We start from the raw sequence: 26,122 nt of genomic DNA on the forward strand, positions 1-26,122 counted from the left end.
CAGCTACTAAAAATTTTTAAATTGGATATATGGCTTGTGTTGTATTTCTATGGACATGGCTGGTTATCTGACATTTCAGAAGCAAAGTTCTGGGAATTACGGAAACAACTTGGACAAAGCTTGTCCTTACTGGTGAGAGAGGTCATAGGTACATGACAGTAAGAATCATGACCTAAGGCAAAAGATGGGTGCTTCCTTTTTGAAAAATAGAGGCTTTTGCTTAAAAGCTGGGCTCCTATGAACAGTATGAAAGAGGCAGGATGTGAGCTTCATTCAATAAACATCCACTGAACACCTGCAAGGAAAACCACTGTGCCAGGATAGGCGGCTTTTACAAATGAGTGCATCCTGGCGCCTGTCCTTGAGTTCACCATTTCATATATTCTTTGATGCAAAGCACATCCCTGGCTCTTGGTAGAGATTCCATATTCACTGGACAGATAAACATAAATGTCTAAAAAACAGTGGAAGAGATGGAAAGCTGCAACACTAAAGGTACACAGTGAAGTTCACTAAAGCTCCCATATTAGCAACAAATCTCACAACTATTAGATGAAATTAAGGGCCCGGAAATAGAAATATAATTAAAAATATTTTGTCTCTGAAGCCATCTTACATAATTAAAAGCCAAACACTCTATTAAGACAGTGAAGAATTGCCTTTGTTTTGAAATCCTTACCTAAAATCTAAACAACTTGTTCTGGAATTGCAAGCCTTCTCAAGTTCGGCCGCTTCCTGTCTCCACTGGTCCGGTGACATGTGCTCTAGTAGCCCAGGCAGACAGAGAGGGCCATTAAATGTTGTTACGAAAAACACATGGATTTGTCTCCATGGTAATGTTTGATTCTGTTCAGTAAGGACAGGGATGGGGCCATCTATCACTGACCTGAAGTCATATAGATGGGACACATGCCCCCAGTGAGCCTGCCTGCCCCTGGTGTGCCCCCTACCACCACCACCACCAGGCCCCTAAGACCAAGAAGAGGCGGCTCCGATCATTTTTGAGCAGGATTGATGGGATACACACCAGATTTCATAGCCATTTCCTTGGGGGAGGGGTCTTAGGGGATTTACTTCTTTATTATGTGTTTCTTTTGTTTGCATTTTTTTTAGAAAAAACAAAGCCTTAAAAGCACAATATAAAGAAAATAACTCATGATTTTTAAAAGGATGTTAACACCTGGAGACAGTCTGAAGAATGGAGGAAGTCAAATGACTCACAAGGGCTGGAAGGAGTAAGTGGCATTGTTCTACAAACTGCCACCTAAGCAGGGTGCAGGAACCACAGGATGCTCCAGAGGAGGGAGAGATTAAAGGCTAACTCTGTGGTCTCTATATCTCAACATGTTCTTCTAATGAACACTGCCCACTATGGGAAAGACCAGTAAATGTACCACAAACACACACGCAGTCTGGGAGCAGCCTAAAAAGAAGTAGGAAAGCTTTTGTGTATGAAAGACCCTTTTGCTTCCTCCTTGCAGAGACCAGGGGTGTGCTTCATGCTCGGACAGATTCTTTACGTTTGAAGACAAGGCAGAACCTTTGAAAATTTCTTTGACCTCTGTATTTTTCTAAAAGCACTATTTTCCAGCCTCCTCGCCCCGCACCCCGACCTTGTACAAAGCACACACGCGTCCACGGGACAGGCGCGAGTCCGCCCGAAGCCAGGACTAGCGGCACCGCCTCTCGCAGGGTGAGGCCGGGCGCCTGCCCGAGCGCGGGACACTCCAGGTCTGTGCCTCCCTTCTCCGCCAAGGGATTACTACACAAGCAAACCTCTTTTCCCCTGAACTCTGGGGCTCCTGGTGAGTGGTATAATTGTGGTCATATGTCATTTACTCTGAACTCCTACCCGGCCAACTTCAGTAAGGGCAACTCATTTACTGAAACATGTAAACAGCCCCAGCTCCGAAGCCGCCGCGTGGAAGGCCGCCTGGACCACACGCTGCAGAAGGTGAAATAACGCTGTGGTTCTGCCCCTTGGCTTGGCAGAGGCAGCTGGGAGGACGCCCTCGTACTTCCTTGGGAATACTCATGGCGCTGGGTTCTAGGTGGCGGCCACCGCTGTCCAGGCTAGCACTACCGGAATCCTGGACTGGAGCAGGGACAGGCAGGAAATCGCGCTGCCCAGCTTTTCTCCTTATAAAGACAGACAATCTGTCCAGGAATCACCCTGCTCCCAGTTCTCGGAGGGAGGAGCCGCCGGTTCAGTAAGCAGGATGCAACAGGCAGGAGGAAATTCAGAGCCGTTTCCTCTGGCCCCGAGGCCCAGTCCCCGTGCCATCTCTCCGAGAACAGTGCTGCATAACAAGTCAGGCTGAGATGGCCGCTTACGGGAAAGCGGACAGGATAGATCGCTCTAGGGGATTCTCTAGAGGAGTCATGTCTTCTCGGACAGGGAGAAGTATCGGAGCGGCCTAGTGGACAGACATCCGCTAGGACCTCAGGGGTTAGGAACCCGCGGCGCAGGCCCACAGTAGGCCCCACCATTCCCCTGCTCAGGATCTTCCCGGCCTCAAACTTGCCTCTCCTCCTACGTTCCTGGCCCAGTGATCCACCGGTATTGCTGTCTTCTCAGGGTTCTCTGGTTCCTCTTTTAAAAAATCCTCACCCAGGATATGTTTTCGTTGACTTTTAGAGTGAGAAGAAGGGAGAGAAACGTCTCCCGTACCCTCCCCAACAGGGGACCGAACCTGTAACCTTTTGCTGTACAAGACAAGGCTCCAACCAACCGAGCCACCCGGCCAGGCGGGGCTCTGTTCCCTCTTCACCTGAACTCCACCTGCTCTACCCCAGCTGGGCCGACCCCCGATCCCGCCTGCCTTTGAACCCCCACTGCCGCTTCGCCTGGCCTACTGCAATATCCGTGGGGCAAACGCTCTGGGCACACCTCCCACGTGCCAGGCCCTGCCCTGGGCTCCGGGCTAACAAAGGACAGCACGGCCGCGTCTGCCCTTATGGGGCTCTTGTGTCCTAGTGGGGGAAACAGAGCAAACAAGAAAACACACACCACAGCTATGAGTTATGCACTTACTTTATAGGAAACAAAACGGGGCGAAGGCCAAGAACCGGAGGCAGCTGACTCGCCGGCCTTGCCGCTTCTGCCCCGGGCCCTACTGTGCGGTCCCAGTCCCTCCCAGGGCTCCCTCTAGTTAGAATGCCTCCCCTCCCACCTGGAACTCAAATGCCACATCATCACGAAAGCTTTCCGGGTCCTTCCTACTCGGCAGTTCTCTCCTCCGCTCCTCTCCGAGGGCATTCACCTCTCTAGGTAGCTGCCGGCACATACGCCAAATCCCCCAGGAGGACCGAAAGCTCCTGGAGGAACATTGTTTTCAACACCTTTGTCTCTTTCCCACAGCGCCTCAGACCAGTAGGTTTAAAAAGCGAACCAAACAAAAATGCTCCCCTCGGTGTGGAACTAATGCCACTACTGGCCCTAACTATTTCACAGGGTTATCACGAAGATCAAATAAAATGCAAGATGGGAAAGCGCTTTGGAAAAAAGGTCTGTACAAACAGAAATTGCTTTGTAATCACAAGTACGCGAGCGCGGCTCTGGGAAGCTGCCCACACAGGAGCCGGCTCTGCCAGCCCCGGGTACAGGGAAGCACAGAGGCTGCTCATCTTTTTAAACAGCAACTTTGTAGGCTGTGGCCTTGGCTTTTTGTCATCTCCCTTTCTCCACGGCCTGTTTGTGATCGAGAGATAAAATGAGTACGCAGAAGCCTGGACTTTTCTGCGGAACCGAGTGGCTAAGAGCCAGAAAGCCGAGGTTCGACTTCTAACGCTACTTCCCCACTTCCTCCAGCTAATTACTGAACCTCCCTGCTTTAATTTCCTCATGGGGGTTGTTTATAAGGATTTAATGATTAAATACAGTAATACGTAAAACAGCACGGAAAACAATGCCGGGTACAACGTAAGCAAACAATCAAGTTATAGAGTCCACTGTGCTTCCTGGAACAGGGCGTCAGAGGAGGTTCCTGGGAGCTAATCTTTTTTTAAAATTGATTTTAGAGAGAGAGAAAGGGAGACAGAGAGAGACATTGATTTGTTTTACTTCATTTTAAAAATTCATTTATTTGTTTTTTAATCCTCACCTGAGGGTATTTTTTCCATTGCTTTTCAGAGAGTGGAAGGGGGAGAGAGAAACATCGATGTGAGAGATGCATCGATTGGCTGCCTCCCGCACACGCCCCGACGTGGGCTGGGGATGGAGCCTGCAACCGGGGTACCTGCCCTCGGCTGGAATCGAACCTGGAACCCTCAGGTCAAGAGCCGACGCTCTAACCACTGAATGACCCAGCCAGGGCCTGAGGAGCTAGTCTTGACTGCTGGTGTTGTGTGGTTGTGAACAAAGAAAATGCCATGGAGGGGGCTTGGGGGCGGGAAGAGGCTGGTGCAGTGGGCAGGGGTGTCTGAAGAGCCTCGAGTAGGGCCAAACACTGGGAGGTTAGGTAGAGAGTTTGGCTGCGTCAAGAGGTTCAGTTAGGATGTCATTCAAGTGAAAGTGACTATCAAGAGGCTGTCAGAGGCTCTAAAAAATGAAACAGAAAAAGGCCTCCTCTCATTATTTTTGGCTTTCATCCTTTTAACTAACAAGAACAGGTTGAGAACACCGTTGTGGGTGACGCGCTGCGCTGGGCTCCGGCACCACCAAGAGGAGTGAACTTGATGCCAACGACAACAGTGATGGGACCAGCCATGTGTCCCCCCCCCCCCCAGGGAAAGACAGCCATCCCTTTCCCAAGCTGCCTCACTCCCCAAAGCCTTTCTCCCCCTAGGAAACAGGCTGTCCCAGTTAGTTAAGCAATCCGGTCAGGCTGGGTCAAAAGCAGCCCGAAGGTAAAAGCTGCTCACGCTGTTTCCCAAAGGGGACAGATGGCAACACAGGGGAAATGCCATATTTGGCATTAGTTGGGGGAGAGCAGAGTGGCCTACAGAAGTCTCTCTGAATGAACAAGGCTCTTCCTGAGTTTTGGGTGGGAGGCCATCAAAGCACGTTGTAGATCCTTCTTCTGGGAAACTCTCCAAAGAAGGTCATGACTGTCAGTTTCGATAGGTGGCTCAGGGGTCCCTCTTAGGCAGCTGCCCAGCATAAGCTAGAGCCTTCCCTTCGAGATTTCAGGAATGCGGTCTGAACGCAAAGACGACATTGTAGAAATAGCGCTGGCACTTGGCCGAGCCCTCCCCCAGGCCCTTTGAGTCACTTGGAACCGGTACCGTGGGGCTGAACACCTGGGCTGATGCCCTGGAGGGGATTTCCACGCTCCGACTGCACAACCTCCCTCCCTTCCCGAAGATGCCAAGCTTTCCAACTTCGATTCTAGGCTTTCTAAGTGAGCGCACTAACTGCTGCTGACACAAAGAAACCAGGAGCCAAGCAACCTTGTGCTTTTTCAAGTTTGTTTTGAATTAAGAGGAACAGATGTCCAATGTTTCAAAAAACCACACATTTGTGGATTTGGCTGACAAACCCTCTACACTGCACTTCGTTTCTGTTCCCAGAGTCAGCCAGCCACTCACAACTGACTCACTCTCTCTGGGCCACAGTTTGGGTCAGTCTCCCAACTACAGAATTAGAACCTCAGATCTCAAGTGAATCCAGGGTGTTTGGGTGGAGAGTGGGGGCCATCTAAAACAATTTTGTTTTGCTTTGTTTAGCTTAGTAGTATCAACACCCACACAGCAAACTGCAAGGCCAGTAGGTCAAAGAGAATGAGCGCACAGTTGGCACCTGCCTGCCCCAGCACCACGCGGTTCGAAAGGCCCTGAGTAAGCAGCTGCCCAGAATGGGTTTTTGTCACAATCCCTCTTATGAGCGCTGATCACATATGCAAATACATGTAGGTTGGTTGCCGCAATCCAACGCCTCACCCCCAAGGCAAACACATTACCTCAGGTGAACTCTTGGCCTTGCTGGGAAGGGAGGGACAGGAACCCGAGCCCCTGACTACAAGACACAAATGACTCAGCTGCTTTGAGAATTTTCAAGTACATTATGTGCTTTCTTGTTGTCTTCGACAATAAAGGAACAAAACACTCTGGATACCAGTTTGGTGCAGCAGTTCATGCACCATGTTTTGTAAAAGCCGGAGCAGCTCTGATCAATGCGAGTTAAGAGATGGAAAGTTACTTGGCTTGCAAAAATGGCGACTCAACTGCTGACTGGGTTAACTATCTGTGAGCGTTAAGAACTAATTATTAATGAATAAAATAAACCAGTTCTTTTGTTTTTCTAACAGGAATGTGACAGGGGCCTATTGAGGAAGATCCTGCATGCCACCAAACACAAAACTGTTTAAAACCTATTTACACTCATCAAATCTCACTAGATAATCTAGATGTTTCTAACAAGGAATTAAAAACTGGTAGTCCCTTCCCCCTCCCTACCCTCTACCTTTCATTTTTCGTATTAACCATCTTTATAATAAAAATAAATGAGCCGTCAACATTTATAAGGTGGGAGGGTTAGAAAAGTTATTTTCAATTATTTCACAGTAAATTTGTGTACTGGTGCTTTGTACCTTAACTAGGCTGGCTGGGGGCTTATTTTCAGATTAAAAAGGTTTTGTCTGATTAATCAAGTCATTAGTTCATTGACCTCTGCTTTTCTTTAATTTGCACTTTGGATTTAATTTCTTTAGACAGAGTATATCTTCTCCAAAACAAGGGTGTATACACCGAGAATTTTAAAAATGTTTTTGGAGTAAATGAAATGATTCTTGCATGTGTATCAAGTACTGTCTTTGATAAATTAAAAATTGGGAACATGTAAGCATTTAAGGCAGCATTTTACATTTTATCCAATTTAATCCTTCAGACAACCTGACGAAACAGCTGATATCTAGTTTTGAAAATGAGATGTTTTTTAATAAACACTGCCTTTATAATTATCCAAAGTGTGTGTATACATTTTTTGGGATACCCTATATATGTAGATTTTTATAGATGAAATCTAGGCTCAAAGTTAAAACTTTCTCAAGGTCACTTATGTTAGAGGCAGAAACCTAAACCATCACTGACCGGCTATTGCACATGGAGGCAAGAGGGTTTCAAAATACATGGAAAGGCATTTTGAGGCTACAAGTTTGCAAACTTCTATGAGCTCTTCACACAGGAATCAGCCAAAACACGATTCATCCTGCAGTACAAGAGGGCCATCGATTATTTAGCCTAACGCGTATTTTACTCAGGGAGTCAGTGCTGAGTGACTGGTGCAAGTAGGTACATCTCACGCTGTCCCACCGAAGCTACAGACACACAGAGCACACTGGGAACATGAGCTGAACTTGTTTGTACAGGAGCACTTGCTCCTACATACAAATTAACAAGTGTTTCAGAAACTTTCCCCAGCACTGCCAGTTCCTGGATTTCTAGAGAACGGGAACAGTGGCCATTATCCAAATGAAAGTAAAAATCCCCCTCTTCCAAGCCCCCCAGTCCAGATGATGCGCACAGAAAACACTGCCCATGGCTGCACGCTGTGCGGTTTGGAGGGAAGGCTCCTCAGTACCTACGTGTGGGAACGGCTGATGCACCGCAGTGCATTGTACTGTGCTGTACTTCTTGACAGTCCCTGGGTTGAGAAGTGATAAAACACTGCAAATATTTAAGGCACAAAATGAGGCTTAAACAAAGTAGAGATGGAATCAGAATTCCCAGGCCCTTTTTTTTTATTGGCAGTAATATCAAACCACCCATTTACAAAGTTTCTCCCATCAGCTGGAATTAACTAGGTAGGTATGTTTCTGGGATCGTGTAGTTGTCTGTGTCCACTTTGGATACAACAAAGGAACAAATCCAGCGCTGGAACACAGGGCAGCGTCTGCTCCAGCTGGAGTCCAACAGGACCACCGGGGACGCCACACCTGAGCACTCGGGGAGGCCAGCAGGAGAGCTGCTCTTGTGTTCAGAGCAAATTCATTTGAAAGAGCGAACAAACTGTCACCATTAAGTCAAATGTATTAATCACGCAGACCTTCAGCCACGACACCAAATTTTTCTTTTTCTAATACCCGCCCCTGAAATAAATTTACCAATAAAGCCCAAAGATTTAGTACAAGTAGTACAATTTGTACTTGCTTTTCTATGTCCTTTCTTTAGACAAACACCAAATAAAATGTAGGTGAAACAGATGAAACACAACCAGAAGCTAGCTTAGAAACTTACACTAACCCTAAAAAATCTAAAAAATTATGTTTTTAAAGTGAATTATTTAAAATAAAGCGCTTGGGCACTGCTCTTTAAGTAAGGTAACCATCATACTGCTAGGAAGTCCCTGGGTGGAAAAAAAAGATTAAGAATAACCTTTTCAAAACCCACAAGGCAGGCTGCTTATGCTTTATTTATTTAGCTGCGGTCATGGAGACCATCTCAATCCTTCACAAAGCCCTCCTGACCATGCTGCAATGTCACAGCATGAAAGACTCAAAGAGCCACTAGACGTAAGGACAGAATTTTTCTGATCATTAACCATGATTTTGGGTAATGTTTGAATGGGAACATTTGATATGGATGGTCAGATGAAAGATACCAGAATGTCAGACAGCCCATCGACTGCTGTTGCCATGAGATTCAACAGTCAACATCAGTCTGATAAGCTACCCGACAAGGTGGTACAGCCATGGAGATGTCACGACGGGAGGCAAAACAAGCAGACATTCAGGCAGTATTTGAGCGAACAAACCAGACACTTCTAGCCAGCTGAGAGTTAAACCCAATTCTACTCTCAATGTAATATCAGTACCAATTTTCCTGAAGGAGAAAAGTGAAACTGTTTATTTCCCTCTCAAGCAAAACAAAAGGACCACGTTCAACTGGAAACATCCCAAAGGAAAAGTCACATAAGAGCAAAACTGAAAAGGGCAAGAAAATTTAGTTACACATAAAAGTAAATTTCTGTTAAAACCAGAGTACATGCTGAGCTAAAATTAACACATGAGAAAAGTGTGGTTTTTAAAAAATGAGTTATTTCTCTCGTGTTGATTTGTATTCTACCATCCCTCCTGTTTCAATAAACCAAGAAATCCCCTCACTACACCAGTCCTTGAGGTGCCACCTCAGCGGTGTGCAGCTAGTTGCCCAATTCCAGCTCAACAAAAAATGCCTTGGTGGCGTCTCTTTTCATGCTAATAGACGAAGGTTTAAGAAATTACGGTTGTAGGTGGATTTGGCAACGGTGCCATTCAGTTGGTAAAAGCTACAAGGAAGTAAAAAATCAAAACGCTCAAGAAGACGAACACAATTTTGGAATGATCAAAGAGGTCTTTATAAAGTTTTTTCATGACTTCATCTAAATATACAGAATAAAAAATGGTGTCAGCTCATTCGTGAGACACCAACCAGATTTTCCTTATACTGTCTCAAAATTTAAAGATCAGTTTCCCAAGAGGGTGTGCAATGCATCATAAAATGGCCTTTTTTTGGTAGGTGGGAGAGGAAGGGCTGGGGAGGATGGCATATTAAATTGTACCATGATAGAGACATGCAAGACTGTTACCCCACCTAATATTTATATACATTTTGATAATTTAGAAAAACAAAGCAGTCATTTGTGACAAGCCTTAAAAGCTTGACATATTTAACGTACTCAGGAACTTTTTTTGTGGTGTCCGGAATTCTTTAATCGTATTACGTGGGCCTTTTGAAAGTAACAAACAGGAGGCCAATTTCTGTTAAGTTTGCTGCTGAACATCCCATTCCACCCGAATAAGATACAACTTGAATTGAACTGAGGGTGGATACCTTACCTTAACACACAAAGGAAAAGTATGTCAGTGCAAAATATGGACTAAAATGCTTTCAGGAGAAAAAAAAAGAAAATTAAATCGAAACAGGATGGAAAAAGGCATTTTCTTTCCTGGCTCGAAGTCCTCCCAATGAAGGCAGAACCCATCCATTCTAATTCCTGCTGTTAAAAACGTTTCCTGCTTATTTAGTTTTCTCCTCTGAGTTCAACCGCTGCTGGATTCTCTTGGCATAACTTTGCGCCATGGAGTTAATGATGGACAGGACGAAGTAACACACCATTGCCACGACCAACTTCTCAAATACCCAGGACAGCCAGTTTTCTCCCTGCGGGAAGAAAAGCAGAATGACCCACGATAGACGCTGCATCATTTCAGAAGTAAAACGAATCATCTACGTCTGAAGGCAAATAACAAGACCATAGGAGCCTATAACCTATAAAGTCTACACAGTTAGGAAGATGAAAAGCCCCGCGTCTCCAGTACCCTGAAATCTACATGTGGCCCTTTTACACCCAGTTACTAAGACTTTACTTTGTTGGCTATAAAGTCAATGCTGGTTCATCTAGTTTAGAATGGGGTGAGTGAGAGGTCATCCCTTGTCTTTTACGACATAAGAATAAAGTCTGTAGACACTTGTACAGGGCAGTGTCAAGATAGTTACATAGTCTTGCTCCACTACTGAGAGCAGCTTTTAAAATATAAATGTTATCTATTTCTGAAATCATGTTTGCTCAACTGAAGGCAGCAAAGGGCCACATAAAGAGTGTAAGGCCATCCAAACCACCCCCCCAAAAAACAAAAAACACCACCCAACTACTCTTCCTTCAAGCTTCCCGTCTCAGGCTATTGCTTACTCACCCTCTCCCAGTCATTTCCCTTTGCCACAGAACTATTTACAGAAAAGGAGGCTTAGTTTAAGTTAAAGCTTCCATGTTCAGCTATATTAAGAGCCTTGGTTATTTTCCCGCCTCCGAAAAGAAAGACAGTGCAAACATGAAGGGAGAGGTTCGAGTGACCTCAGTAAGTCCAATACTTTGTTATGCTATAAGTTTCAGCTTTTTAATCCATTCAGGAAGTACACTTGCCAATAAATCATTTAAGATCAAGGCAGTAACTCATTCAACAGAACAGAGCTCTTATTTTCCACTAGCCCTCCCCGAGACTTTGGGAGATGTACAGAGCAGAAGTTACACTTTCTGATTTAGACAAAGGCAAGTGTCCCAGTAGGGCCAGCAGAGGCTCAGCTGCTGCAGGTGGGTGCCGGGTGTAGCCCCGGCCTGCCGGGTGTGTGTGTGTGGGGGGGGGGGGGGGAGGCGAGTCTCACCTGTGGGGCGCCCATCTCGCTCCGGTGGTGAAGCTTCTGCCGCTGGGCCTCCAGGTATTCCTGGAATGGCTTCTGCAGAGACGGACCTATGCCGGGGACAGCACTGGAAGCAGGGACAACACCCCAAGGAAAAAGGTACATTTGGGAGGAAAAGAAGGAAAAATGTTAAGGACAAATCCACTTACCGCCTGGATTAAAAAAGCAGGGATTGGTAGAAAGAGGGAAAAAGTAAAACTATCAGCAGAGCTGACGCAATCTTGTGAACTCTAGTGGGTGAAACCCATCCTTGAACACCCTAAGGAGAGGAGCCTCTCCCACCACCAGTCTGGGAGAAGCAGCTCAGCTCCGGCTTCTGGCGGGAGCTCATCCTCAGGGCGAGGCGAGCGCAGCCGGGCTGCACCCTGGGGTACGAGGAACAAAATGAATGACTTCGGAGAAGTCCCACATTTATCACCAGCAGTTCCTGTAAGAACTGGTTTGAACCGATTAATAAGGAAATGACTTATGCTTGTGTCATCCCTAGTTGAAAAAGAAACTGCCCGCCCTCTCTCCGACTTGTCCCATCTTCTCCGAGGGGGCGGTACTTGCTCAATCTAAGTCCTTATTAGGACAATCCGTGCGTCATCCCTTCCCAAAAAGAATGCATTAGCAAATTGGGGAGGCACCTCCCACTAGCCAGAAGTCAGTGATTAACAAAGGAACAAAGGAGGAACTATGAACCCGAATCACTTCACGGTCCACGGCAGCGCCCGCGCGGGACCGCAGCGCATTGCTAAACGCCCGCCACGGCCGGGAGAGCGACCTGCGATAAGGGACAGACGGGCTCGGCCGCTCACCCAAGGGGACGCCGTGCTGTGCTGTTAAACCGGTTTGGCAACTGTGGCCACCGGACTCCCGGTTTTTTTTTTTTTTTTAGAAATGCCTGCAGGCGGTTTTTAAAATGGTAACTTGGGGCAACTTAGAAAACCAACATCTCTGTTTTCTGTGCCCTTTATTTTCCCATCTGTCATAACAGGGCTGAAAGGTAAACGCGCCCAATCTCTTTCCTGGGCCAGCGAAAGGTATTGCAACATGTGCCTAATGCTCTCCCTTTAGATGAACTCCACCTCATTTCCAGAGCAGTTCAGCTGCTGCTTTCTGTCATAAAAAGCAGAGCAGTAGAGGAAGAGAAATGTTTTGCTATTGTATTTACCAGAAGCTAACAAACATACAAGTCCTGACTGACATTTTTCTTTAATTGTTTTAACTATCAATCACCAACCACACTGTAATCTGTGCTATGGGGGAAAAAAACTAGTCCATGCCCACAAGCGACTTAAAATCATGGGAATTCAAAACAGACACACGTGCGCACACACGAACTGATTCAGGAACAAAAGAATTTACAAGTCAATACTAAATTTTGGGGTACAGAGATATATTCCAAAGGAACTGGAAGGAGAGCGATCAGTGCCTGCCGAAGCTGTCCTAGAATGAATACTGAAGGATACATAAAAGCCTGAATACACGTACGTAGTAGAGGCTATGGCTGCACTGATTAGACCAGGAGACCCACAAGACAGACTGAGAGGGAGACGGGAGAAGTCTCTTAACCTCGTCTCAGTCTCCCTCTGTCACTGACATTTTTTCACTTGAATTTACTGAGGTGACATTGGTTAATAAAATTATATGGGTTTAAGGGGTACAATTCTATAATACAGCATCTGTATATTGTATCGTGTGCTCACTTTCATTGACTTTTAAGAGGCCTGACATTAGTGGATTAACCAGATCTGTGCCTGAGCTCTGTTCCTGTGTATCAGTACTGATTCTGACTAGAAAGGGGCAACAATACAAACTTTCTCTTTACGAGAGACTTTCCTTGTGTAGTTCTTTATACAATGCATAAGGGAATGCAATACCTCATCCATTTACACTTGAAACAAACCACATGAATATAAAAAAATTCTAGTGAAATACACAAAAAGATTGGCTTTGAAGACTGCAGATTTATAAGAACTTTCCTTCAGAAATCAATTCATTCATTCACACTTAATGCCTGTGCCATTATTACAAATTCCCAACGATAGCCAGTCAAGCCATTATTTTTTTAAAGTGTGAAAAAAATCATTTTATTTAGAAAGGCTGAAATGATTGTATGCTATATTTAAACAGCCGGGCTGTAAAGAAATGACTTGAAAACTCTTTTTGATGGCGCTGGATTCCATCACATGTCTTGGTCTTTTTTCAGACCTTTACCTGCAGAACGGAGGGGAGTGGAATACAGCTTATAGCTTCCCTCACATCATTCTTGGGCTCCAGGGTAAAGTAATTGTTTACAGACAAAATGAAGAACCAAGACCCAAATCCTAGAAATGTTCTAATTTTTTGTTTTTGTTGCTGAGGGAAATGAGGGAGGGACTGGCAACCATGGTTCTAGACTCCCTTCAAAATAATTTGAAAAGATTAATGATTTGCCATTGGCAGTCCACTCTGGCTGATAGAGAATATATGTCTTTATATATTTACATGATAGGCAACTTTCAAAGAATTATCTTGGGCTAATGCTGAGATTAATTTCTCAAGGTGCTATGGTGTTCCACACTTTGGAGAGTTTTTGGTGGTGGGGTGGGAGCTGCAATTTCTCATAAGGGACTAGGAAAATAGTTGAAAATAGAGAAGTAAAAGTTGTTATAGCAAAATATTAATCAACACTATCATGAACAGATGCCACATGATCTTCATAAACCTAAAAAAGTGAACATATTTGAAATTTAGGTATTAAGTGCTAATAAACAATGATAAGATCTTCTTAATCTGTTTAATATATTCATCAAAATTTTAGTTTTATTTTCATTTCTCTATCTCTACAAACAATGCTTTAGGCCAGATGTCTCAGTTATACAAAGCAATCTTACACTAGAGTTTTCTTAACACTATTTTATGGACTCGATAAAAAACTGAACCTACAAGCTGTCACTGTTAACATACATTTAAGGCAAATAATACCAGCCCACAGCCCCATCCTTCCAGTTATTTTCAAATGTGAGAGCCCGTTCTGACATTTAAGGTTAATTTAAGTTATATACATGGGGGCGGGGCACAGGGCTGGAGGAGTAACCTGCATCACAGTTGGGTGGCTTTTGTAGTTGGCTTAGGAAATAGCTTAAATGCCACTCTCTGAAAGCCGTTACAACTCAGAGACCCTGTGCACCTGGCTAGGAACACCCGCCTCAGCCCACGGTGAGGGGGCGAGGTCCTCCTTGTGCCATCAGGTGCTGAGTAAATTCAAAGTCTTACAGTTTTGTGATAGAGAAGAATATAAAGCAGGAAGAACGTGAACACACAGAACTATTTTTCAGGCAACTGCTGGACTTAAATATGCTTCAACAATCCTTTTAAACAGCCACTTTCTCTAGGTGAGAAAGCTGTAAATAAAGAAAAAAATAGAAAAGAAACACAGAAATTGACCTTATCTGCTTTTCCCTGCTGTAGATCTTCAACATGGTGGGAAGAAAAGGCTCTGTGATAATAACATCCTGATATTTACATTCTTGGCACCCACGTTTTTCTGATACTATAACTCATTACAAACCAAATTTCCAACAAATTATTCTGATGGCAACTTCTGAACTTTTGTTACCAATTTTAATTGAGGAAAAAAACAAAACAACACACTCAGAAAATGCAAACAAAAGAGTAGAAAAAATGTGAAAAAAACAACCACCACATAATCCCAAACCTATCCAGAGCTCAAAAGTGCCCTTGTGGGAACAGTATTTTGCTGTGCTCACATACCTAAGTATGGTTAAGACAAAAACAAGACAAACTTCTTTGCAAAATTCTGTCAAGGGCCCTGACCAATTTGCAAACAAAATCTATTATTTTTTCATAGTTTTAAATACATATGCGGCTGCTTCTGGGAATCACTTATTTGATAAGAAATATGTATTTTAAATTCTCCCCATACTGGCTCATTATAAAGGCCTGCACTATTCTCTGTAGCCACAAAAGTCAGAAAACCTTCCAGAGGAAGTAGCACAATCAGCAGAGGCTGCATAGAGAGTGGGTGGTGTGATAACGTGTTTTTCACAATGCTTCAATTTTCACTTGTTGGTTAGTGTGAGCACACACCCATTCCAAAAATCAGTCGATCATTACTGCTCCTGTTTTCTTTTTTATTGATTTCAGAGAGAGGAAGGGAGAGGGAGAGAGGGATTGAAATATCAGTGATGAGAGTGTCACTGATTGGCTGCCTGCTGTACAACCCCTCCTGGGATGCCTGCAACCTGGGCATGTGCCCTGACCGGGAATCGAGCCGTGACCTCCTGGTTCATAGGTCAACGCTCAGCCACTGAGCAACGCTGGCTGGGCATTGCTCCTGTTTTCAAGGGACTCCTTTCAAATTGTGTAACTCTCAAACTGATTCACCAGATATAAGCAACACACCATGTGATTTACTTTGAATCTCTTTTCTATCATAGAGATAGTCATCAAACTAGGACTTAATATTAGAAGACCTGACATTTTCCTATTCATGATTGTTTGGATTTTTCCAACCAGGTGTGTGTTTTTTGTTACTATGTGCCATCATAAAACTGGGACACAGTGCTTAATAACATGGAAATAACATGAACTTAAAAAAAAATTTGATTTGTCTTCTTGTTTAGCCTCATTTACACAGGGCCTATATAAAGGTTAAGCAGTTGAAATGCCTAAGGGAATTATATGGGTATTAATAAATTTTTATTTAATATAGTCCTTGTTCCTTTCTTAACTACTTTTTTGAGGATCTTAGCATTAATGTGACCATGTATGTTACACTGGCTTCCCAGAAAGCGTACTGTCTGAAATGGGTTCCTAGTAAGCTTACAGGGTAATGAGCCTTTATCTTTCTTAGAAGAAAGCGTGGGCACCATGTTTTTTTACCTTTGTTTCACTATTTGTGAAGTACTCTGAGGCTGATTTATGTAACATACCTCTGACGATTAATCATATTGTCTAGGGAAGCGATTTTCAACAGGTGTGCCACAGGATTTTTAAAACATGCAGTGCCTGACTACTTAGTCAGGGCATGGACCTCTTTTAAACCCTTAGATTGTCAAACAAAACAATGACAACAGCCAACACAGTGTGAACAAATCAAAATTATACCTATTTTTCTGTCAGATGGGCAAAAATGTATTTTTCAGTGTGCTGCAGAATTTCAGTAATTAGTTTATGTGCCAGGAGGTGAAAAAGGTTGGAAATTGCTGGTCTAGGGTGTGATTCGTTAAACCACTGAGAACTTACAAGTGTGAGGAAATGTTAAGACTAAGATTCAAGTCAGGGTTCACGGAGAGGAAGGAGGTGTGACCCATTCCACTGCCGCTGTAATCCAGCGTGTAACAGGCCCTCTACAGCAGACTCCGATGACGACTAGTACTTTCCGGTGGTGGCTTTTAAGGGCAGTGGAGCCTAGACCAATGATCTAAAAACATTTTTGATGGATGTTTATAATACTTATGCAAACAGTAAAGTGCAAAAAAACAAATTTAAAAGGATACAATAAAGTTGAAAAGTTTTAAAATTATTACTTTATTTAAAAATCTTTTTTTAGCCCAGCTGGGCGTGGCTCAGCAGTTGAGCATCGACCTAGGATCCAGGCGATCGGGGTTCGATTCCCTGTCAGGGCACATGCCGGGGTTGTGAACTCGATCAATGACTCTCTCATCATTGATGTTTCTCTCTTTCCCTCTCCTTTCCTCTCTCTGAAATCAATAAAGATATATTTAAAAAAAAATTTTTTTTACTGAATTTATTGGGGGTGATATTGGTTAATAAAATTATATAGGTGTCAGGTGTACGATTCTATAATACATCATCTATATATTGTTTTGTGTGTTCACCGCCCCAACTCAAGTTTCCTTCCATAGCCATTTATAACCCCTCTACCCTCTTCTAAAAATTACTTCATTATTTTTTAAAAATTAATTTTATTTTTAAATCCTACTGAGAGCGAGGAAGGGAGAGGGAGAGAAACATCTATGTGAAAGAGAAACATTGATCATACACATGTTGACCAGGGATCGAACCTGAATCCTAGGTATGTGCCCTGACTGGGAATTGAACGGTGACCCTCTGGTACATGGGAGGATGTTCCAACCAAACGAGCCACACTAAAAATTATTACTTTAAATGTATTGCTCATTATGGTGGCTTTCATGCTATTATTAGTGACTATTTCAAGGCATTATATACACTTGTCGGTTATTAAGATTGATAATTTCTAAATATTTTGGCTGATTTCTATAGACATATACTAAGAATAGGTGAAATAGCAATGCTGCAACTTCTTTTACTGTTTATCGTGAGTGCATTATTAGTATTATCTTCCTTCTACTGTTTCTTTATAGGAAACTCCTTAGTCCACTTGTCTGTTTGTGAGGGTTAGTTTAGTTAAAACTAGGAATTATAAGCTATAAATCTGTTTAATGAAGATAGAAAAAAAACAGAATAAATTGCAACACGCTTATTGTAAGCCCCCTTTGTACTGTGAACCTCCCACTCTTCCCCTAGCCCATCTTTGTAATCCATGATACATGACCTTCTGGCATGTGGACTGAAAGAGTGCCAATCAGACAGATGGTAAGCTATATTCTCCACGTCTGTATAGCCAAATGAATTTTATATATGTGTGCTACCATAATACTGTTCTATATGTTACAAAAAATACACAAAAAGAAAATAACAAAGGTTAAAATAAATATAAAGGTACGTTCTATAATTTTAGTTCCACTCCAACAGTGGAAGACCACTGACTTAGACCATGAAGCTAGACTGTAAAGGGTACAAATATTACACCTTGCTCCCAAAAGGTAAAAAATATCTTAAGGCTTAATTAGTAGACCAACTCAATGCAGGGTTAGATAATATATTAGAGGGAAAAAATACATTTCTACAAAGATGTGGACTGCATGTCTCTTTTTCACCCATCCCTCTAATATCCACTCTGAAGAGGGCCTTTAAGAATCTGGAAAGCCAAACTTCAAGGAACTGAAACCCTATGCCCACAGTTAAAATCTATTTTTTCAAATGAATATCAGGATCTTTAGAATTTTCTGGATTGAGTGAAGATTACTTTATGTAAATCAATAATCAAATTTATCATCTGACTCCAAAGAAATCTTCTATAAACTGAGATTTGGCCCAGGAGCAAGGAGTAGAGCCCTGAATAGAAAATGGTCCTCTAGACTGAAGCCAACGAGATTGAAGTCTCTCTCCTAAAGAGACTGAACTGTACAACTACGGTACCACTAGGATATACTCTCAGGGATGAAATAAAAGCCCCTCCCTATCCCACCACCACATCTTTTGTACAAAAGAGGCAATGACAGCATGATAGAACTTCAGTAACAAGGTGGCCTAGAAATTTCCTTTTGTGAAAACCGCCATATAGATAATTCTTTGTTTTCAGAAATGGACACATTTTAGTCAAACATTATAGAGTTAAATTTTCCTCCCCACCCCTCCCAGGCAGTGATCTAAACAGGCTTAACGGTTAGTATTCTAATGAGTTGTCATTTCCTGTCTGATAAAGATTCTCACAGTATTTAACCACCAGTTTCCCTGGGGTTCAACCAATTCTAGAGTTCCATTCATGGTGACTCAGAATGGACCTCAGACTCCTGGCCTGATTCAACCATGATAGATTGCCCTGCAAATGAACCTCTTTCTTCCGAAGGTAGAATGCTCTGGAAGGGGGGAGGGGGAACTTATGATGCAATCTTTCTGAAGAAGCCAAAGGTCAGTGTGCTGATTTCCATTAATATTTGCAGCCTTTTAGTCCTCAGAGATTAGAGAAAGAAAAAAGAAAAAAAGAGAAACGAACTGATATCTAATAAACCCAGGAATAGGACAAAATGAACTGGTGCTAACTGAAAATCAATTTATGTTTAACCAAGTAAAAATGGGATCCAATAATCCTGTGTGACTTGAATGAAAGTGTTATTAAACTTTCCCATTTAACTGAACGAAGAATTTCAATCTCTGAAGCTGATAAGAAAAATTGGTAACTAGTGTATTCTACTTGCATTTGTATCTGAAATGTGGTAGCCCATCCAAACCAAGTTCCTTTACATCTTAGGATCTTGGAAGAGTACCTCAATAAAATAAATTCAGAATAAAAACTATGCAATAAATAAAGAACCTGAGGTTTTCTCATCTATACAGTTTAAAATACATTGTGATTCAACCTCAGGATTTCGAATTAAAACATCTTGAATTTCATTCACATCTGTGCCCCTTTCATATTATTAAAACCTCTTTTGTACTCAAGTCAGTCCATTGTGTGCTAAAGTAGTATTAACACATGACACCTTCCCTTTCTTACCAGCTGTGAGGAAGGAAGGCCACTGCTTTATGTAGAAACATTAGGTGTATTGTTGCTACTGACTCACAACATATTTCTATTATAGGCATCTTTCAAAAAAACGATTTTGCCATTGCCCTTGCTTTTGAACATTTGGAACTGTTTTCTATAAGAGTCAGAATGAAGTTAAGACCTCCTTATAATTGGCAGCTACTCTGAGAAATATGCTATCATTAAAGGCAAGCCTTTGAAAACAAAACCTCATTTCAGAATTTAGACTTGAGCAGTAGGAGACAAGCAGCCATTTATGTTAATGAATGAGGCCAGAGCTAAAGGAGTGGTCTATGAGAACCAAGTAAAAATGATTGGCTGCTCAAACAAAACATGTTAAAATATCAGACACAATAGACTTTAAAACAAAGGATATAGCCCGATTGGCGTGGTTGAGTGGTTGAGCATCGACCTAGGATCCAGGAGATCACAGTTTGATTCCCAGTCAGGGCACATGCCCGGGTTGAGGGCTCGATCCCCAGCCGGGGGCGTGCAGGAGGCAGCCGATCAAGATCAGTGATTCTCTCATCATTGACCTTTGTCTCTCTCTCCCTCCCTCTTCCTCTCTCTGAAATCAATAAAGATATATTTAAACAAACCCAAAAAACCAAAGGCTATAACAAGGGATAAAGAAGCACCCAGCAATTCCATTTCTGGGCACTTATTTGAAGAAAATGAAACACTAATTTAAAAAGATATATGCATATGCACCCTTATGTTCACTGTAGCATTATTTACAATTGCCAAGATATGGAAGCAACGTAGGAGTCCATCAATAGATGATAGACAAATAGTGGATGGACACACACACACACACACACACACACACACACACACACAGAGAAATATTACTAAGCCATGAAAAAGAATGAAGCCTTGCCATCTGTGACACACTGGATAGACCTAGAGGGTATTAATGCTGAGTGAAATAAGCCAAGAGAAAGATAAGTACTGTATCACTTCACTTATGTGTGGAATCTAAAAAAACTAAGCAAACAAATAAACAAACAGATTCACAGATACAGAAAAACTGACGGCTGCCAGAGGGCTGGGCAGTGGGGGTGCAGGCACAAAGTGAAGCGGATCAAGAGGTACAAACTTATAACATAAATAAGCCATGGGAGTGTAAAGTACAGTCAATAATATAATAACTCTGCACAGTGACAGATGGTGGACTTTTTGTGGTGACCACTTTGTAAAGTGTATAAATGTGAAATCTCACTATGTTATACACCTGAAACTAATAATACTGCATGTCAACTATACTTTGTATTCCAAAAAAGAAAAAATCAACTGATTTCAGTTATGGAAAATGAGAGATTGGAGGAAACTTTATATGGTGACAAATCAATCTGTGACTGGCTCAAAGACCCACTGAATTATAAGAATAAAGCCAGCAATAGGGACTCATAGATCTAAAGGTCAAGAACAAAGAATAGTTTGCAGAATTTGAAATTTAAAGTGACATGGCATGGAAATTTATTGGCTTTTTTAAAAAATTTTTTAAAAATTGATTTTAGAGAGAGAGGAAAGGAGAGGAAGAGAAACATCAATTAGAGAGAGAAACATAAATTGGCTGCCTCCTGTACACCCCTTGCTGGGGATGGAGCCTGCAACCCAGGCAAGGTCACCTTCCTTTGGGGGACGGCAGGGGTCCATCAGGCAGATGACCTTACTAGTGCTGACCAGGTAATTACAGATCAACTGGTTTAAGATTCCACTCCTGGGAAAGGTTGAAACTATAATTAAGTTAGGTATTAAGTTGCAGTTTGTATTGTGGACTTAACACAAGTGACTCCATTTTAGGTCTGTTGTCTGTTTTTTAACACTATCTAAATTACAGAAGATTATGATAAAATCAGCGTGTATAACTGAACCTCAGCAGCTGGAGTCTTAAAACCTATGTACCCTTTTTCAGTTAGCACAGATATTTGTGTTCACACTCCCATAACGTTTCCTGATTACTTGACAACAATCAAAGTAAGAGAATCAAATACACGAACCATTTTATATCCTAAAATGAAAGGACAGATTTTCTTTCTGTAGAGGAGAAAGCCCAGGCCAACGTCGCTCACTCTGGCCACTTGTTACAGAGTGAGGAACAAGGAACAGTATTAAGATTCAAGCATTAACTGCTCATTGGTTAAAATGATCTCTCTTGCCACAGGCAAGTCAGACTCTGGGGTCAAACATTAAGTTAACTCAAAGAGGAGACAGCAAAGAAGAGTGTGGAACATTCTGTATCTGTGCTTTGGCCAACTCCATCCCCCACGTTCAATGATTGAGTTATGGAAACTTTCTTGTGTGGGGAAAGTGGGGACTTTGTCTTCTAATAAGACCCTGGCAACCTGACAATGAGCCAATGTTCTGCATATGGTTTGTTACGGGTCATATGCTTAATGTTATTTTCTGGAAATTCTCATCTCTCTTTGGTGAGAATACCGGACATGTCATTTTAATCACGATTTTAAAGCTGCATTTGGTTCTCTTTAAGAAACATGTCCAGGTCTCTCTCATTAGAGAAAGTCTAAATAAAAATCAGTTTAAATCATAATGAAAAATTTTGAAAAAGAAGACAGCAATAAATGTAATGCCTTTGAAGCTCTAAAGTTCCCTGGTTCTATCCCTTGACTTATTTCAACCCAGGATACCAAAGAGTAAAAAACTCAATTACATGCCGGATCTTTTTTCAGAAATCTCTTTCCATCCCCCTGCCCAACATACCATAAACCAAAAAGCTTTTTCCCAAGGCCACCGTTTGTATTCTTGCCTCTCTCAGAATATCTAACTGATTCGTCACATCTGTTCAGATTTCCATACATAACTAGACAAACACTTTGATTTAGGAATAGATAATAAGAATACCTTTCCCTAAACCTAATGACATTGGCAATTACTTTCTAGAACTGTCCAAGAAATACATCTATTAATTAGAATCATTTATTTTTAAAATTACAGTAAAATTTGGAATTTCAAATGTATAAAAGAAGCTGTGAAACTGTTATTCTCAGAGCATTTGAGATCTTGCTTCCAGGCATACGTCGCCAGCTTGGCTCAAACACACTCTTACAAAAATTAAAAAAAAATAAAATAAAATTACAGTAAAGTTTGAAGGTAGGGCTTACATTCTTTCTGGGAACTTAGGACTATTGTACAAAGAGACACTGTACTAAAAATGCCGGAGGCCAAAAGCATACTTAGGGTATCATATTTAGCTGGGCCACTTCATAGCTACATTGAGACTAGAAACCCTGTGGGGAAGGAATATTTCCTTCAATCATCAATGTAGCATTCAAACCTGTATAAAATTAATACTAAACCTCACTACAGAGGTAACTGGCCAACATTAACTCTTTTCCTGACACCTCAGGGGAGGTGAGTAGCCTGACCTGGCAGACCACAGGCACAGCAGTAGTGAGATTTTGCCCAAATTTGGTCCTAGACAAAACTAAGTTATCTTAACTTATCGAAACTAAGGGTTATCTTGATTTACCTTATCCTTCTTCTGTGTTTTCATCATACCCTTAGGCTCCTTACTATGTCCTCACCTATCTTAGACTAAGAAATGCTCATATTTGTTTAAAACAGCAAAAAACATGAAAACATTAGAAATGTCTATCAAGGAAGAGCGGATGAGTAATTACCCAATGGAATATACAGCAGTCAAAACAGATAATTTTCAGCAACACACAATAATATTAGCAATATAGTAAGTGCAAAGTCCCAAAAGGTTACTTATGGTATAAACCCCTTTTTATGAATTTAAAAAAAACCCCAAAAAACGCCAAAATAAGATTTAAGTAAGTTATTTTTAACCACACAGGGCCTATTTCCTTATCAATAAAAGGGGGATAAATACCCATCATACATGGCTGCAATTAGAAGTAAACAGTAATAATAATAATTGTATGTCAAATGCTCAGTACGTTCAAAAAAATAATCTCTTCAAGAATTATTTACATAATCTTTAATAAAAACTTTGTCCTGGTTAAAGGCATTTTAAGGATCAGAGAAGAAAGTAAAGAAATGGGTACTTTCTTTAAGGAAAAGTAGGTCTTCCCTCAATCTTTCCCGAGAGCGCACAAAACCGTCACCTTGTCTACCTCTGCATTCGCAGTCAGCAGAAACTTTTGAAAACGAGACTTTGAGAACACAGGTAACAGAAAACCTAAGAGGAAAAGCACTGTGAAAATCCACATGCCCTGGAATGTTAGATCACTGCTGTGAGTATGACTGGAAGTTGCAAAGGGTATCAGTAGCCTCCTAAACTGGAAAAAGAAACGCTACTCAAGAGAATGCTGCTCAACTCACGCTGCGGAAAGAACGGCGGACATGAAACGCAACAGCTGCGGCACCGTCTGTTTTGGAGCCTGGGTCTGTTCTGTCCAAGCCCGCGCGCTCCTTTCACCATCCACTCCCTGGCGTCCTTACTTTTGAGATTCATCTTCCATTCTTCCTCACCCTCGTACCTCATCATTTTATTTTAAATTTGAACTGTTGCTGACTTTTCTTGTCTTCTGATTTTTTCTCTCTAGCATGGCAATTCATCACTCCCTTAATTGTGGGCACATAGTTTTAAACATCCTTAAAAAGGTGTATTCCAAACTTGACTAGTTTAGTTTGATGATCTGATATACCATTTAGCGTGGAGTTTTTTGTGTGTATTTTTAAATGTATCTTTATTGATTTCAGAGAGAGGAAGGGAGAGGGAGAGAGAGTGTTGAAATATCAATGATGAGAGAGTCACTGATCAGTTGCCTCCTGCATGCCCCCCATTGGGGATGGAGCCCGCAACCCGGCATGTCCCTGACCTGGAATCGAACTGCGGTCTCCTGGATCATACGTCGATGCTCAACCGCTGAGCCACGCCGGCCAGGCTCATTTAGCATTTTAACAGTGTGAAGACGGAGAACTAATAATGAAAGAAGATTGCTTCTACAGCAAGTGACAGGCAGTATTTTAAGTCCAACTCAAAAATGGGTCTAGGGGATCAATATGACTGCCTTCCTTCTCTTTTCTGAAATAAACTGTTAAGCTACTTGGTATGATATAAAATAATTTTAGGTCTACTAAAAATTCTTTCTCCAGTGTTTAACTTAATTATCAGTCTAGGTTTAGTGAGTCTCTTATTAATCATCACTTGAACACTTATTACTTATACTATTTAATATATTGTCTAGAAAATAAGTTGATGAGCTCATCCTTGTTGACAGAACTGGGGAAAAGATGAAGATATCAGAACATTCCAACATCTGTCTCCTGAAAACCACCTAACTATTTCAATAAAAATCAAAATGCAGTAGGTCATGGATATCTTAGAATAAGATATTCTACGGATAAGACATTATGTTGGTTTAAGCTTAAAGACACTTTTATTTTTATTTGTACAGATAAGTAATATAACGTCTTAGAAACTCCAAAGGCTAGGGAAACAGAAAAGTCTGGGCTACACATATAATCTGCTAATTTTTATTGGCCAGATCTTTAAATTTAGACACTGTGTTCATTTATTCACCAGATACTTAGCTAGCACCTGCTATGTGTCAACCAAGATGCCAGGCGTGGTGGCTATAACAGTGAATACAAACAGGCATGGACTCTGACCAAGAAGCTTACAGGGTAATGGCAGAGGGTAACAATCACATACTTTCAGACATAAATGTGGAAATACAACTGTCGGTCCATGTAGTACATGCTGCTGCGAACAGAGGGCCCTAGGAAAGAAGCTAGGGCCCTCGTCAGAGGTGTTTTGTGAATGTATAGCTGAAATCTTAAGGATACTATCTAGACCAGGAGTTCTCAATGGGCTGGTGGTGGTAGTGGGGTTTACCTGCCACGGGCTATTCGGCAGTGTCTGAGGACATTTTTGATTGTCACAGCAGTGAGATACTACCAGCATCTAGTGAGTGGAGAAAAAGGGTGCAGCTAAATATCATAAAATGCACAGGACTGTCCCCAGAATAAAGCATTATCTAGCTTAAAATGTCAATAGTGCCAAGGCTGAGAAATCCCGAACTAGGCAAAGGGGAAAACATGAGTTGGGACCAGTGGTGGGAGACTAAGCAGAGAAAATACGGGACAGAGATTCTTCCAGGCTTTACAGACCATGCTAAAGAGTTTTAGCATTACTTCAGAATAAAGGGGGAAAGTAAAGGGTTTCAAGAGGAGGAGAGCTGAGGGGTGAGGTGAGTGGTGGTGACTTGCTCAGATTAAGATTAGTTACTAACTGCAGCAGGGTGAACAGGCTGGAAGGGAATGAAACTATGTGGGTAGATGAGACAGGGAGCTAACTAATCCAACTTCTAAGAAACTCCAAAGCTGGGGAAACAAAACGTGGTAGCGGTGATGATGCAAAAGCAGCCAAGAAACTTCCTTCCATGAAGGTTCAGTGCGGGAAAAGGGGAAAGGAAGACGGGTGGTGCTGCGAGCAGTCAGGCCTACAGTGTGGACGCGAGCCAGTGAGCCAGGGAGCTAGTGAGCTAGCCTGCCATCCTTCGGGATTCTCTCGAGGTGGGCGGCGCTCTCTAAGAACAGGGGAAATGCCTTCTCTGTATTTAAACTAAGGAACGAGAATATTCCTGCTTTCTTTTTGAATGCGACATATGGTTACTTGTAAACCACTTTATTTGTAAAGATTCAAGTAACAAAAAACTGGAGTTAATT

The 26,122-nt window shown here is 42.2% G+C and overlaps 1 protein-coding gene across 3 annotated transcripts in view; it reads right to left on the reverse strand.

The window, feature by feature from the left end:
* Positions 1–9,250: 9,250 nt before the first annotated feature.
* The window catches only part of VMP1 (vacuole membrane protein 1), a 78,644-nt gene continuing 61,772 nt past the window's right edge, over positions 9,251–26,122 (reverse strand). For all 3 annotated transcript variants that reach the window (XM_016203757.2, XM_016203767.2, XM_087826267.1), the window contains exons 11-12: positions 11,080–11,182; positions 9,251–10,080 (exon numbers count right to left, since the gene is read on the reverse strand). In XM_016203757.2, the coding sequence (XP_016059243.1) occupies positions 9,937–10,080; positions 11,080–11,182 (247 nt within the window). In that variant the 3' untranslated portion in view covers positions 9,251–9,936. The remainder of the gene's footprint in view (positions 10,081–11,079; positions 11,183–26,122) is intronic.

This window comes from Miniopterus natalensis, chromosome 17, assembly GCF_054644295.1.
Source record: "Miniopterus natalensis isolate mMinNat1 chromosome 17, mMinNat1.hap1, whole genome shotgun sequence".
Classification (NCBI taxonomy): Eukaryota; Metazoa; Chordata; class Mammalia; order Chiroptera; family Miniopteridae; genus Miniopterus; species Miniopterus natalensis.